The 13,965-nt window shown below is 38.0% G+C and overlaps 3 protein-coding genes across 5 annotated transcripts; 2 read left to right on the forward strand and 1 right to left on the reverse strand.

Moving 5' to 3' along the window:
- The first annotated feature begins 425 nt into the window (after positions 1-425).
- Positions 426-9,871, forward strand: LOC130820530 (uncharacterized). 3 transcript variants are annotated; one of them, XM_057685939.1, is made up of 15 exons: positions 426-642; positions 730-882; positions 981-1,079; positions 1,427-1,528; positions 1,637-1,780; positions 2,315-2,409; positions 2,533-2,662; positions 2,739-2,843; positions 3,444-3,550; positions 3,658-3,709; positions 3,814-3,903; positions 4,064-4,148; positions 4,214-4,287; positions 8,366-9,314; positions 9,397-9,871. In XM_057685939.1, exons 1-15 carry the CDS (start codon positions 547-549, stop codon positions 9,858-9,860), a joined length of 2,745 nt encoding a protein of 914 aa, XP_057541922.1. In that variant the 5' UTR covers positions 426-546; the 3' UTR covers positions 9,861-9,871. The 3 variants fall into 3 exon arrangements, with proteins under 3 accessions (XP_057541922.1, XP_057541924.1, XP_057541925.1); XM_057685941.1 differs by having other exon boundaries at positions 4,223-4,287; XM_057685942.1 differs by lacking the exons at positions 8,366-9,314; positions 9,397-9,871 and adding an exon at positions 4,374-4,706 and having other exon boundaries at positions 431-642; positions 4,223-4,287.
- LOC130820531 (LEAF RUST 10 DISEASE-RESISTANCE LOCUS RECEPTOR-LIKE PROTEIN KINASE-like 1.5) lies at positions 4,972-7,362 on the reverse strand. The gene has a single exon (XM_057685943.1). The coding sequence runs from the start codon at positions 6,972-6,974 to the stop codon at positions 5,085-5,087; it is 1,890 nt and encodes a 629-aa protein (XP_057541926.1). The 5' UTR covers positions 6,975-7,362; the 3' UTR covers positions 4,972-5,084.
- LOC130820532 (uncharacterized) lies at positions 9,871-11,337 on the forward strand. Its single transcript, XM_057685944.1, has 2 exons — positions 9,871-10,461; positions 10,540-11,337. The coding sequence occupies exons 1-2, from the start codon at positions 9,936-9,938 to the stop codon at positions 11,214-11,216; spliced, it is 1,203 nt and encodes a 400-aa protein (XP_057541927.1). The 5' UTR covers positions 9,871-9,935; the 3' UTR covers positions 11,217-11,337.
- Positions 11,338-13,965: the final 2,628 nt, after the last annotated feature.

A 13,965-nucleotide genomic window follows, 5' to 3' on the forward strand; every position in this document is an offset into this window, starting at 1 on the left:
TGTTGACAGCACAACCATCTTGTTTTTTAAGTCTTTGAGCTCTTGTTTTTGTAATGTAAGCATCTTCTTGTTGTGACATGTCTTTCTTCTTTTTTTAAGTTGAAATTGGTAGTGGTTGTTGTTTGATAGTTGTGCATTTCCTCTTGTTATAACCAAATTCCTTATAATTGGAACATCTATTTTTCTTGTCAACTTCCCTCCCAACCGTCTCAGCTCCAACTTTTACGTGGCACTAATACTAAAGTCTAAAATGCATCATTATGGATTAATTAATACTCCTATAATAATAATAATAATAATAATAATAATAATAATAATAATAATAATAAATATTAATAATAATTATTCATTCGTTTAGTGATGCCCCTTGATTTTTATTTTTTATTTTTGATCTTATGATAAATGCCCCCTAAATTGAAGTTGGCAAACTTTGATTATCCAACAAACTCAAACAACAAAAAAAAAATAATAATAAATTGCAGAGTGTAGTAGTTTTCGCCTCACAAGTCACAACTCTTTTGATCATTCAGAAGCAGAGAAAAGCAAATGGGAGAAGAAGGGGTTAAATTGGATACATGGGGTTATCAAGTGAGAACCTCCTCTGATAATTGTATATCTGCCATTAATGACTTCTATTACCAGGTTCATATTCTCTCTTTTTCCTTTCCCTCTTCTTGTTTCAGTGATATGAATGTTAATCGATTGGTTGGTATCTTATTTTAACTGAAGGTGTTGAACTTTGGGCGAAAAAGGGCAATCGTATTAGAGGCTGCTATTCATGATGAAACTTGTGTTTTAGCCAATATTTTGGCTGCCCATCACTGCTTTCCTGCTCGACTTTCTGAAGCTCTTTCCTTTCTTCAATCCGCAAAGTCTCACTATGTAAAATTCCACCTTTCTCTTGTTTTCTGCAATTAATTTTCAATTTGAGATTATTCTGCTAATTGTGTGATGTTGGGTAATTGGGGTTTATGATGCAGGATGAAGCAACAGATTATGAGAAAGCTGTGTTTGATGCTGTTTCTTGTTTGATCTCTGAGGATGGGGATGAGGATGTTGCTTTGGAGATGCATTTTAAGGTTTCAATTTTATGTCCCACGAATTAATTGTTGAATTTGTTGTCACTTGTCTTGTAGCTATTTTTAATGTCTTGCTTTGAATTTTGTTTTTACTTTAGTATTGAACTTTCAAGTATAAACTAACAAATTTCAAGGTTAATTTGTAAGAGCTCATTGGTTTGAGCAATCAATAACCAAAATGGAAGAAAAATCCTTTACTTGTTCATAGAGTTTTGACATATTATACTCTTAATAAGATGAATCTATGTTGCTGCCTTTGATAGTCTCAATTCTCAACTACATGTTTATGCTAAAATCATATTCTTAGGTGATGTCTAATTTTTTTCTTTGCATTTTTCTTGTTGCAGTTGTTGAAAGACTTTCCTAGAGACCTGGTCTCTTTGAAGAGGGCTCAAATTCTTTGCTTCTATATGGGGCAGCCAAGGCCATCTCTTGATCTTGTTAAACAGGTCATCTTCGACCATAGTACTGATGTTGAACAAATAGTGTATGATTAGTATATGTGTTCTGTGCGTCAGTTATTGACTCTAGAAAATTATGGATGTTGATCTACTTAGGTACTGCCCGAGAATGAAAATGAAGCCTTTATTCATGGCATGCTTTCCTTTCCTCTTTTGGAGCTCGGATGCATGAAGGATGCAGAAAGAGCAGCAAGAAAGGGACTTGAGATCAACAAGGAAGATGTTTGGGCGCAACATTGTGTGAGTCGAATATTTTAGGGCCTTCTTTTGCAATTCCGAAATACCTTTAGTACAGACTAGTAGGGTATGTTGCTTAGCCTTAGTTGAGTTAGACACAGTCACACAGGTCTGTGTTCGATCAAATCTTTCTTTTTCTGTGGTCCAAAATGAAGTGTCACATGCGCACTTCCATGTTGGAATGTGAAGGATCAATATTGTACTTGAGGCTTGAGCCTTGAGGTGAAATGAAAAGTCTGAGTAACATAGTTTGTATGTGTTTGACTTGTTCCTCAATTCTATTTTGTTGCGAGTACTATGACTATATTTCTAAAAGATTAGCCTTCTGGCAGTGGAGAATTCACCATGTATCAGAAATACGGTTCTCAGTTTCTCTCTATCTGAACCTTATAGAAGGAAATTCTTGGAAAGAAGCGAATTAATATATACTTCAAGTTTGTAATCATGCCATTAAGATTTTGTTGCTGAACATGCATGCACTTGTTCACATGTGTAATGGTGTTAAATTGTCAGTTAACATAAGCTCTGTCAATGCAGCTGTGCCATATTCTTCAATATGAATGTCGTTTTGCTGAAGCTGTACAATTCATGGTGGAATGCTCGCCTTCATGGAGTTCTTGTTCTTCATTCATGTGTGTATTTAGTAAGGAATTTCATTGCACATGTTTGTATCTTGTCAATGTTAGACTGCTCATATTTAGATTATATATTCTTTCGTTGCCATCCTCTGCTAAGGGCTAGTATTTGGTCTCCAGGTATGCACATAATTGGTGGCATGTTGCTATTTGTTACTTGGAAGGTCATTCTCCGGTTGCGAAGGTCCTGTATGTGTATGACCATTGTATTATGAGGGAACTAGATAAACCTGATGCTGCACGCTCAGAGGTTTATTCATCTCTGATTCTGTCACAAGATAAAATTTTCAAGCTCATATCTTTTTAATTTTTCTAGTTTGTTTCAGGTCATTCTAAATGCATTAGGATTGCTATTGAGGTTACATATAAGGGGTGAAATAAGTCTCTTTAAGGACAGTTTGAAGAATTTAGCTGAACTTTTGACTGACAAAGTGAGTAAAATATTGTCTTCTGCAGTAAATTGTTGAAGCATTACAGATTGAAGCAGATGCATGATATGATTTTTTTAGCTATCAAGCTTAAAGCACAAGAAATTTACAAATGTTTTTTAAAAGTGGCATTTGTGTATTGCACTTTTGCACCCTATATGCAACAGATTGTGATGATCTAATGAATTCAGATTGCTATGAGTTATTCATGTGAAGTATATGAGTATATGCTAACATTCTTATTGGGTGGGTGTGCTTACCTACTTGGAGAAGCCGCTTGTCTCTTTCATTAATTACTCTTTAATCCTTTAAATGAAGAATAACCTTCGATTTATGGTGCATAATTGGAGGACCCTCATTCTTTGCTTTATATGATCAGCTACCCTTGGTCCATTCAATGAATGATAACGTTGTTTGAGAGAAATTATTTGAATGATGTATCATTATTTCGACAAAGTGCATGCTTATGGTACTACACAACAGCAATGTTAAAACCTTAATCCCAACACAATGAGTGCAACGTAAATGCATTACGCATATTTATGGTAGATTTTAGAAATGAAGTGCAGCAAGTAAAACTTGTACGTTCCTTGTTATGTTTAGGCTCTTTGGTACTTGGAGTGGCAGCTTGATTTGCTTATACTTTGGGCCTTAACAAGCAATGACAATGTTCCTGCAGCACAAAACTTACTTGAAGGCTTAAATTTCAAGTAAGTCTATTGAGAAACTCTCCATACTTCTTTCTTTTTCGAGATGAGAAAATCTGCTTACTCAGGTTCTATTTGTTATTGATTTGCTATTCTCTATCCTTATGTAGAGTGTCAAAAATGAAGGATAAGAAGCAGAAGCTGATGAAAAAAGGACTTTCTGTATGTCCATTGTTATGTCTGGGTTCTGTTATCGGTTATCCAATAACTTTTGATCGTTTAACATTCTTTTAAATGATTAAATTGTTTTCTTGATTGTTTGGCAGCTTGCAGAAGCGTTATATGAGTATGGTAGGGGTAATGATGAGGCTGCGCTACAGAAGTTGGGTTCAGATTTTGACGCTTGCGACTATAAGGTATTATGTTTGGTTCATCCGTTCATCCATTCAAAGCATTCGTCATTGTTCGTGATACCAAGTCCAGACTCTAGACATGCAAGTTTCTTTGGGAAAACTGATTTGTAGTTCTAGTCTAATATTGCTTGATTAACTGATAGATTTGACTGTATTATTCAAGGTGATTGGGGCATCTGATGAACAAATTGACGTGTTTAATGAAGTTTGGTATAGCCTACTACTGAATACGGGAAAAGCTGCCAAAGGTTTGATTTCAGCTTAAGACTATTCATTATGCATTAGCAAGTTGTTGCCTCCTAATTTTTGTTAGTTAATTTAGTGATCGAGGTCATTGAGAGACGAGTTGAAACAAGGGATGGTGTACCCTTTTTATGGCGTTTACTGGTATGTGTTTTGAATCTCAATTTCTTGTATTTTTAGCAACAAATAAGTGGGAAATACTCCTAGTAAATTTTTGATATATGTATCAGGAGAAAGGGTATTTGATGTTGGGCAAAGAGGAAGCTGCTTTAAAAGCAGCTAATAACGCAAACCATTTGGAGAGTTTGTACTTTTAAGTTTTAATAGGTGAATGTAATGTAATAACTATTAACAGAATATACAAAAGAACAATGGAGGAATGTTGGTGCAGAATTGGCAACTAAAGGTAGTAAAGAGGTAATTGTGTTAAAAACGTGTAAAATGTATCCATAGTTACTTGACATACACGAGTGATTTGGTAATTGGATCTTAATCTCAATTCTCAACATAAGACCTCTTATGTTTATGAGATTGGAAATTAGTTGTGGGAAGTACACATGACATAACTGATGTGGTAGTTTTTTTGATTTCATTTGTTTCATGTCTTAACTTGAATGATTGTGAACATATGGAGCAACTCTTACGTAGGAAGTGGACCGAAGTCCCAATGAGTATGACAGACAACATAGCTGATTTTGATGGCACGAAGTAGGAAGTAGGAATCTTTAAAAGAAATGAAGTAGAAAAATATATAACAACCAGCTACAAAAATATATTTATTCTACTGGATTCAAAAACTAGAGTATAATTTTAGTATACAAAGTGACATCAAACATTGTCAATCTTCTTATGATACTGTCATCACAAAATCATTCATTCATGCTTCTATCTATAACTGATAATCTTTTACTTTTTACATCACCAAATCATACAACTCCAGTTTATCCCCCGCAACCACGACTGCGGCTCCATATCCGCCGCAGCTCTGCTACGATTTCATGAGCATCTGGTCGATCATCCTTATCAGCGGCCACACACCGAAATGCCAGCTCTGCTACTGCCGCCACACTTTCCACTACTGTTAGACCCTCAGCAGCCAATGTTGGATCCACAACTTCCTCCAACAACCCTAATTGGATCCTAGATACCACCATATCCACCAAACCCACTTCCTTTTTTTCTCTCATTTGATCCACAGCCTTCAACCCAGTTATCAATTCTAAAAGAACAACCCCAAAACTGTACACATCACTCTTTTCAGTTAGCCTGAATGACTTATGATAATCCGGGTCTAGATAACCTGGAGTCCCTTGCGGTCCCGTCCAAACACAGCCTGAAGATGAGCCGGATAATTCACCAGACAAACTTTTCTCACCACAAATCAACAATCTGGACAACCCAAAATCTCCAACCCGAACTCGCATATTCTGATCCACAAATATATTCGTCGTCGTAATATCACGGTGAACCACCGGAGGTTGAACCGTAAAATGCAGGTACTCCATTGCTATAGCAATCTGCAAAGCAATATCAACCCGTGTGGAGCAATTTAGCAAACCGGAAATTTTACGGTTTGAACCATGTAAATGGTCAGCTAAGGTACCATTTGGTATATAATCATACACCAATAATAACCCTCGTGGGTCACTACAATACCCATGGAGTTTAACCAGATTCGGATGATCAATTGATGACAATATCAAAATCTCATTACAAAACGATTTCGTGGACACTACTTTACCACCTTGACGATGTAGATATTTAACGGCTACAGTTCGACCGTCAATTAAATGACCCAAAAATACGGACCCGAACCCACCATCTCCGATTTTTCTCTTGGGGTCGAACCCATTCGTTGAAGATTCAAGCTCTTCGTAGGTGAAAACCGGAGGAAGAAGGGAAGCAGATCGATGATTATGAAGAAAAAGCGCCATGGGATCTTCTGGACTAAAATTACTCCCACCAAGTCTCCATTTTTTGCAAGTAAAGAAAGAAACTGCAAGAAAACAGAGTAAACAGAGGAGGATAAAAAGAGAGGAAAGAAGAGCAAGTTTGTTCTTATGTTGAATTAGCAAAGAGGGAGGGAAAACAGTTTGGCGAAAGCACAAAAATGGTTTATTTGGATGAGAAGAGTTGAAGCCACAAATCCCATTTTTGTTTAAGCGACAATCATCACACTTGGTGAAGAAATCATCGTTTTCCTTATGAAATTGAACTTGGATACCCATTTCAAGCATATTATCCAGGTAACCAAGAACATCACTTTGACAACCTTGTTCAGAAATGGGTGGAGAAGAGGGGGCGCAATCGTGGAGAAGACGAAGAGGGGTTTTAACAAGAGAGCAATGCCATGGACAAAGAGTGCAGTTAGGGAGAGAGAGGGTGGGAGGAGGGCAAGGTTTAAGGAGAGAGAAACGGGAGCATGAAGAATCAGAGATTTGAAAGGGGGAGTTGTTGAATAAAATGGGTTGAGAAGGAATAGAAGGGAAATTAGAAAGAGAAGGGCAAGAAGTAGAAGGGTGGTTGGGGTTGGAATTGGAAAAGGACGAGAGAGAAATGAGGGAGAGAGTGAGAGTAGAAGAAGAAGAATCATAATTGAGGAGAGAGAAAGAGAGATTGTTGATAGAAAGGAGAGAAAAGGGGGAAGAACAGTGGAGTTGAAAAGAAGGGTGACCACAACCAGGAGAAGTGGAGAAAGGGAATGGAGGGGTTGAATTGAAAGGAGGACATTGTTGAGTGTTTGTAGATCTGAAAGAACAAGGTTGTCCAGAGCAAGTACTGATCAGGAAGAAGAAGAAGAAAAAGAAGAAGAAGAAAAGAGATAAAGGCATGGATATGGAGGCTGGTAAGTATGAAACACTCAATCATCAACAACTCAAACAACAAAGAAGGAAGATCTAATGACTGATCTAAATAAAGTCAAGTAGAAAAGCAGAATGAAGTGTTTTGAGATTTGGAAATTGAAAGAAAGAGTGGAGAGTTGAGGTTGAGGGAGTGTCACGTGAAGAAGAGAGAGATAATGAATTGATGATAAAAAATATATATAAAAAAAAAAAAGAGCAGATAAAGTGGAAGAGAGAGAGAAAGAGAGATGCAGAAATGAAATGATAGATGAATGAATATATTGAATGGAGGGAAGACGAGTGTTATTAAAAGGGTGTTGCTATTTTTCGTCACCCCTTTTCATTTTTTCGCCACCTCTTAAAATTACTTAATTGCCCCTGGATTTAAAAAAATTACAAAAATGCCATTGGAGTTAAAACATAATTAATAAATGTAAATCACGCTTAATAACACTATTAAGAATTTAATGCGGATGATTTGTCTATATATATCGAATTCTGAGATGCGTTTGAAGTACGAATTCAAACACGATACTATCTCTCTAAAAAACTGGTACTATCTCTCTAAAAAGTGTTAAAGAAGTTGTAAGGCGTAATTGGTTGAATATAGCTAACGAAAGCGACTATGAGTCGGATGCGGTACGTAAAATTGTCGTTCGAAAAAAAAAAAAAAAACAAGTCGCACAAATCTAGGCGACTGAACCATGGTTCAGTCGCACAAATTTGGGCGACTAACCCATGGTCCAGTCGCACAAATTTGGGCGACTGATCCATGGTCCAGTCGCCCAATTTTGTGCGACTGGACCATGGGTTAGTCGCCCAGATTTGTGCGACTGGTTTATTAATTTTTTTTTTTTTATTTTTTTATTTACGTATTAATGTTTTTTTAAATTATTATTATAATTATTGTTAGTACTATTATTATTATTATTATTGTTGTTGTCATTATTATAATTTTTATTGTTGATATTTTTATTTTTTAAAATTTTTAATATTTTAATTTACGTAATTTATTTATTTATTTAATTATTTATTTATTTATTATTGTTATAATTATTATTATTATTGTTGTATTTGTTGTCATTATTATTACTATTATTATTATTGTTATTATTTGTCTTGTCATTATTTATTTATTTTAAATGTTTTTAAATTTTTTTATTAACGTAATGTTTTTATTATTATTAAAATTGTTATTGTTATTGTCATTATTAGTTTGATTTATCGTTATCTATTTATTTATTTATTTTTTATTATTATTATTATTATTATTATTATTATTATTATTATTGTTGTTGTTGTTGTTGTTGTTATTATTAATCCAATTATTATTATTGTAGTCATTAATGTACTTAATTTATATCATTTCAAATGTGCAGGAGTTTGAAAACTTTGGAGACAACGTAGACTGCTCCAGTCACTTTGTTACGGATAGGGAATTTATCTCCATAGATGAGTTACATAGTTGGGCCGATGCGATAGCAATAACAATTGGTTTTCAATTTACACGTGCTTCTTATAAAAAGAAAGAAGGACGTTCCAGAGTTAGTTGTTATTTAAGATGTCACCGCTATGGTAAACTTAGGGGTGATGTAGATAATGTAGATAATGTTGCCCGACCTGGTTCTAAAAGTAGGAGTTGTGGGTGTAAATTTATGATTGTAGGAAGTAGTCGTAAACCAGGAGAAAGACCTTGGACGGTAAGGGTGTGTCCTGGTGAAAAGGGAAAACATAACCACCCGTTCTTGGTGTACAGAGATGGTCATGTAAGGGCGAGGATTAATGTAGATATTCGGGAGCACATACGACAGCTTAGTGTAACCGGAATGCAACCGGCCTTTATTATGAATTCTATTAGAGATAATTTTCCTGGTTTTTATGCTAGTATGAATCAGATATATAATATTAGGCAATCAATAAGGAGAGATGAAATTGAGGGCAGAACTCCCCTTCAACACTGTCTTCATATGGCCACAGAACATAATTATGTGGTCTGGACAGAGTTGGATAATGACGGGCACTTGAGCAGACTTTTAATTGCAAATCCTACTTCAATCCAAATGATACGTACGTGGCCGTATGTTGTGCTGATAGATACAACGTACAAAACGAACAAACCAAAGTGGTCACTATGTGAAGTGATCGGAATGACGCCAACAAATCACAACTTCTTGGTTGCGTTTTGTTTGATGCGAGATGAGGCGGCTGTGTCGTACTCGTGGGTGCTGCAGGGATTGAGAGATATTTTCGGCACTGCTCAGACTCTTAGCGTCATTGTAACCGATCGTGACGAAGGTTTATCTGCAGCTATTCGTGACGTCTTCCCAGGTAAAAACGCTTTGTGAGTTCATTATTATGGTTATATCTATTGATAATGTCTTAATTACGTTCACTGTTTTGTTTAATGTAGATGTACGTCATTTGTTATGCACCTGGCATATTGGCAACGATGTTGAGAACATGGTGGACAAGTTGTGCGGCGGCAAGAAAAATCAACAAGGGCAGTTATTCAGGAAAAGTAGATGGAACCCCTTGGTTGAAAGTGCTACAATCCGGGAATATGAAAAGAGATGGGAAGGGATCGTCAGTACGTGGTCGGTTAGGAACCGAAGGGTCGTTCGGTATTTGACTGGAACATGGATTCCACTTAGAGAGAAATTTGTGCGTGCGTGGACGAATGATTGTTTACACTTGGGTAACCATACTACCAGCAGAGTGGAAAGCCAACACTCGTCTTTTAAGTATTACCTTGGTAGCGGTAATAGCTCATTCGATACCCTTTTCAAAAGGGCGCACGCACAGATTACAAATCAACAAGCTAAAATCCGACAATCGCTACAGGAATACATGACTTCTGTACCAAGAACGCTATGACAGTATTTCTTTAGACCTCTATATCGCCACGTGTCTCTCTATGCCTTGGAGCAGATCCAGAATGAGTTTAACCGCATGTTAGAACTGGGTGATTTTGCATTGAACAAATGCGGTTGTGTACTTCAAAAAACCCATGGATTTCCGTGTGCATGTTATTTACAAATGACCATTGGATCACATGGTGCTTTGTATTTGGATGACATTCATGAATTCTGGAGTACTTTGAGGTACACAGAGGTAGGAGACGAACCCAATGAAGAAGTACGAAACGCGAACGCCAATGGCAAAGAGTACTTTGAATCTCTGGTCGATGAAGTCCTTAAATCTGATCCCGCTTTTGTTCGCCGAATGGCTGAGGTACTTGATTATGAATTATACCCAGATGGTGCGGATATACCTGAGCCTTACGCTAGTCCACCGAGAAAGGGAAGACCAAGCACTAGTAAAACCATGAGAAGGAGAAAAAGTTCATTTGAATATAGCCGATCAACTTCTCGTGGTCGAGGGTCTAGATCTTCTTCTCGCGGGAGATCAAGTGGCAGATCTAGTGGCCGAGAGACGCAATCTTCAGTAGGAATTAAGTTCAGTTTCAACTTATCCGGTAATTGACTTAATTTTTAGTTTTTTTCATTAATTATTTGTTATTTACGCATATTAACTTAATTTACATTTATTGTAGATGATCCAGGAGGTCGTGATTTCTCACTGTTTCCATGGCCTGATTACATCCCATTCATGCTTCCTTCTTATTTGTTCGACTGGATTGATGTGTTAGGTGATGGTAACTGTGGATTTAGAGCAATTGCCGTCACAGAGCTGGGAGGCGAGGAAGCATGGCCTCTTTTAAGACGTGCTATGAGTATGGAAATGCAAATGAACAGAGCGCAATACCTAACTTTGTATCTATCTCAGGAGTCACTAGACGAGTCAATATTCAGAGTAGGTTCACACACCGATGGACCTGCTCCTTTCATGCACTGGTTCGATGCACCGATGGCTTTCTACTCTGCAGCAACGTTTCTTAACATTGCCATTGCTTATTATGGTGCTGCTGACGGGAATCCGCAATACAACTGTTTGATTCTTCCGTTAAGAAAAGCACAGGCCGCGAGAAGTGTAAACAAACTAATACATATACTTTGGGTTAATCGAAATCATTTTGTTCAACTTTTTATGAACGACGATTCATCCCCTCTGCCGCCGATCCACCCACGTTGGAAACAAGCAGCTGACAATTTTGCGAAAGATCTTGACACAAATTTCACTACGAGGATTATGCTGTGGAATAATCTACGCGGGTCACACCCACCAACAAATAACACCGCTGACGATGCTGTAAATTTAGATACTCCATAGAATTTATACACGACATTCATTAAAAGTTGTATATAATCCATAATTATACTACATTGTGTGGTGTTAACAATTTATTTATTTCTTTGATTAATAGGAGGAATTTATAATGTTGGTAGACAAATATACATGTATATGTGTGATGTGGGTTAGTGTGTATATTTATGTAAAATAAATGCAATCATTGACGAAAATAAATGCAATAAATAATGTAAAATAGTTTCAGTACAGACTATTCAGGGCCTTGCCCTTGATCAATTTGCCATTCATCAAATAAATCTCTACAATCATTAAGGTATATTTCTAAAGCATGTCGTTGACGGGAGTTCAAATCCGCAATCCGCGTAGGTAGTCTTGCCACTGGAGCGAATCGACTGGCCCATTCTTTCGCGAACTGAAAACACAAAAAGACAATGTGCGTTATTAATTCATTAAAAAAAAGAACCTGGAAAAAAAATTGATAATAAAACTCACGTAATCAGATCTGCTCTGACCAGGACCAGGACCGGAAGCCAGCAATTCGTCTCGGGATATGTACGGGTGCGAGCACACTCTAAACCATTCAACGTAATTAGGTTCAGTCTCTGAAGGAACAGTAGCCCGTCGAAGTCCCTGCTCTACAAGGTGGGCACTGTAGGGGAACCTACTCCACGCCTCCACAAATGCAGCAGCAGAAGAAGGAAAGGTCACGGAGTAGGTTCCGTGTGTCGGTCGAAGAGCCTTGGCTGGTCTAATAGGAGCTGGAGGAATAGACTGCACGAACCCAATCTGTCGCAATGCCCGCTCCGGCAAATACACCTCCACAACATCAAAGCAGGTGATACCCCCGATGACTGTGGTGCGTGGGTGCTCATTCAGCAACGCAGCAGCAGAAAAATTGTAGGGATCAACCTGCATACAGGCCAAGTTAAAAAAAAATTTCCTACAAATAAAAAACAACATGCATGACAAAATGTAATGTAAAATACCTGAGTCTCTGTCATTGAGTCCAGAACCTTGCGGAACTCCATCAACCTGTCCAGCTCACGACCTACTTTCTTCGGCGTCCACATCTCCGCCCTAGTCATGTTTGGCACATCATCTCGGCGAGGATGAGGGCGGAAAGCGGGGAAGTACTCATAGATCCATGTCTGGAGCAATGTGAGGCATCCAGCAATGGTCTTGCAACCAGCCCTAGATGCCATTCCGAGCTGCCTGTACAAGAACGCCAAGGTCACCGCACCCCAGGCCACGTCCTGTTCATCGTCGTTGACGACAACTATCGGGTGAGGTCGCATGTCAGTCCTGGTCTTATCCGCCAACAAGGTAGAGCCGATGACAGCCATGTAGTACGCTGTGGTCTGGGTATCCAAGGCCTGCGACCTATGACACAGTCGCATCAGTTCAGCAACGCTTATGCATCCGCTGGTGAATGAACCTTTACGTCGAAGCTCAGACAGAGGCTCGCCGACCAGATTGGTGATACCAACCTCCCACTCCGCCTCCGAAGGCTCAGCCGGCAGAGAACCATCAATAGAAATGCCCAATATGCGTTGTACGTCGTGCAACATAATCGTCATCTCTCCCCAGGGCATGTGAAAGGTGTTCGTATCCGGCTGCCACCTCTCGACGAACGCCGATATCAAAGCAGAGTCGATGTGCTGGTGCATAATGACTGGTAGTCGACCGAGGGAAATGGAAGGTAGAAAATCGACTAGCTCATCGGACATATCCCTCAGTCCGATGATGGACTCCACCGGTCTCTTCCTAATACGGCACTCCAGAATCGGAGGCGTACGCTCGGAGCCGTCATAAATAAGTTTAGCTATGTGCCCGCCATAGCTAGGGATCAGTCGCGTATCTGTCGGCCCCCCGGGCTGGGGTAATGTCACTAACCAGTCCGTGTTAGTGGACTGTGAGGGCCTGCCCCGTGGCGGCTCATTATCGACAAAACTTCCTCCTGCACGCTCAGATGCGGCGGAAGAACTCGGGCCGCCACGGGCAAATCTGCCGTCGGGGCCACGAACTATAGTCCAGTCCAATGGGGCAGGCTCAGGAGCTTGGAACTGAACATCATCAGCATCATTATCATCATCACTATAAACCCCCCAACTACTCTGGAGGCTATCAGCCTGGTCATCAAAATGAGTACGCACTTGGTTCAGCGTACTCGACCTTTGGGCCTCATTGTGTCTGGCCGCCTCTTCCTGCCTAGCCCTCCTAGCAGAACCCGTGACCCCCCTCTCATGCGGGTTCCCTCTGAGTAAGGTAGGCCTAGAACTATTACCTCTCAACAATTGCCTAAAAAAACCCTTTCCTTTTCCTTGATTACCAGCCATTTTGTACAATTTTTTACGGTTTCATTCAATATTATAAATAATAATATTTCTAAAAACATAATAATCATAAATAAAATATGGAAAAAAATAACATAAAAAACAAAATAATTAATTAATAATACAAACATAAACAATTATATAACAACAAAAAATTAAATTATTATTAACTATCACAATAACAGTAATAACATAAAAAAATTATATTTATAAAAATAATCACCTTTTTTTTAAGAAAAAATAAAAAAATTATTAATAATAATCACCTTTTTTTTTTCCAAAATTAAGTACAATATTAACATTTTATTAAAAAAAATATATATAATTATTAATAATAATCATGTTTTTTTCTTATATTTCAAAATTTAAAATTATTATTCCTAAATAAACGGAAAAAAAAACAAATTTAAAATAAATAAATAAATAAATTATTTACA

This window comes from Amaranthus tricolor, chromosome 8 (assembly GCF_026212465.1).
Source record: "Amaranthus tricolor cultivar Red isolate AtriRed21 chromosome 8, ASM2621246v1, whole genome shotgun sequence".
NCBI lineage: Eukaryota > Viridiplantae > Streptophyta > Magnoliopsida > Caryophyllales > Amaranthaceae > Amaranthus > Amaranthus tricolor.

Excerpts from the sequence above, each read along its gene's own strand:
- LOC130820530 (XM_057685939.1), top strand. The coding sequence starts at position 547 with ATGGGAGAAGAAGGGGTTAAATTGGATACATGGGGTTATCAAGTGAGA. Across the intron at positions 2,410-2,532 it reads AGTTCTTGTTCTTCATTCAT|GTATGCACATAATTGGTGGC; the intron begins GTGTGTATTTAG and ends TTTGGTCTCCAG. Across the intron at positions 3,904-4,063 it reads TTGACGCTTGCGACTATAAG|GTGATTGGGGCATCTGATGA; the intron begins GTATTATGTTTG and ends GTATTATTCAAG.
- LOC130820531 (XM_057685943.1), bottom strand. The coding sequence starts at position 6,974 with ATGCCTTTATCTCTTTTCTTCTTCTTCTTTTTCTTCTTCTTCTTCCTG.
- LOC130820532 (XM_057685944.1), top strand. The coding sequence starts at position 9,936 with ATGTTAGAACTGGGTGATTTTGCATTGAACAAATGCGGTTGTGTACTT. Across the intron at positions 10,462-10,539 it reads GTTCAGTTTCAACTTATCCG|ATGATCCAGGAGGTCGTGAT; the intron begins GTAATTGACTTA and ends CATTTATTGTAG.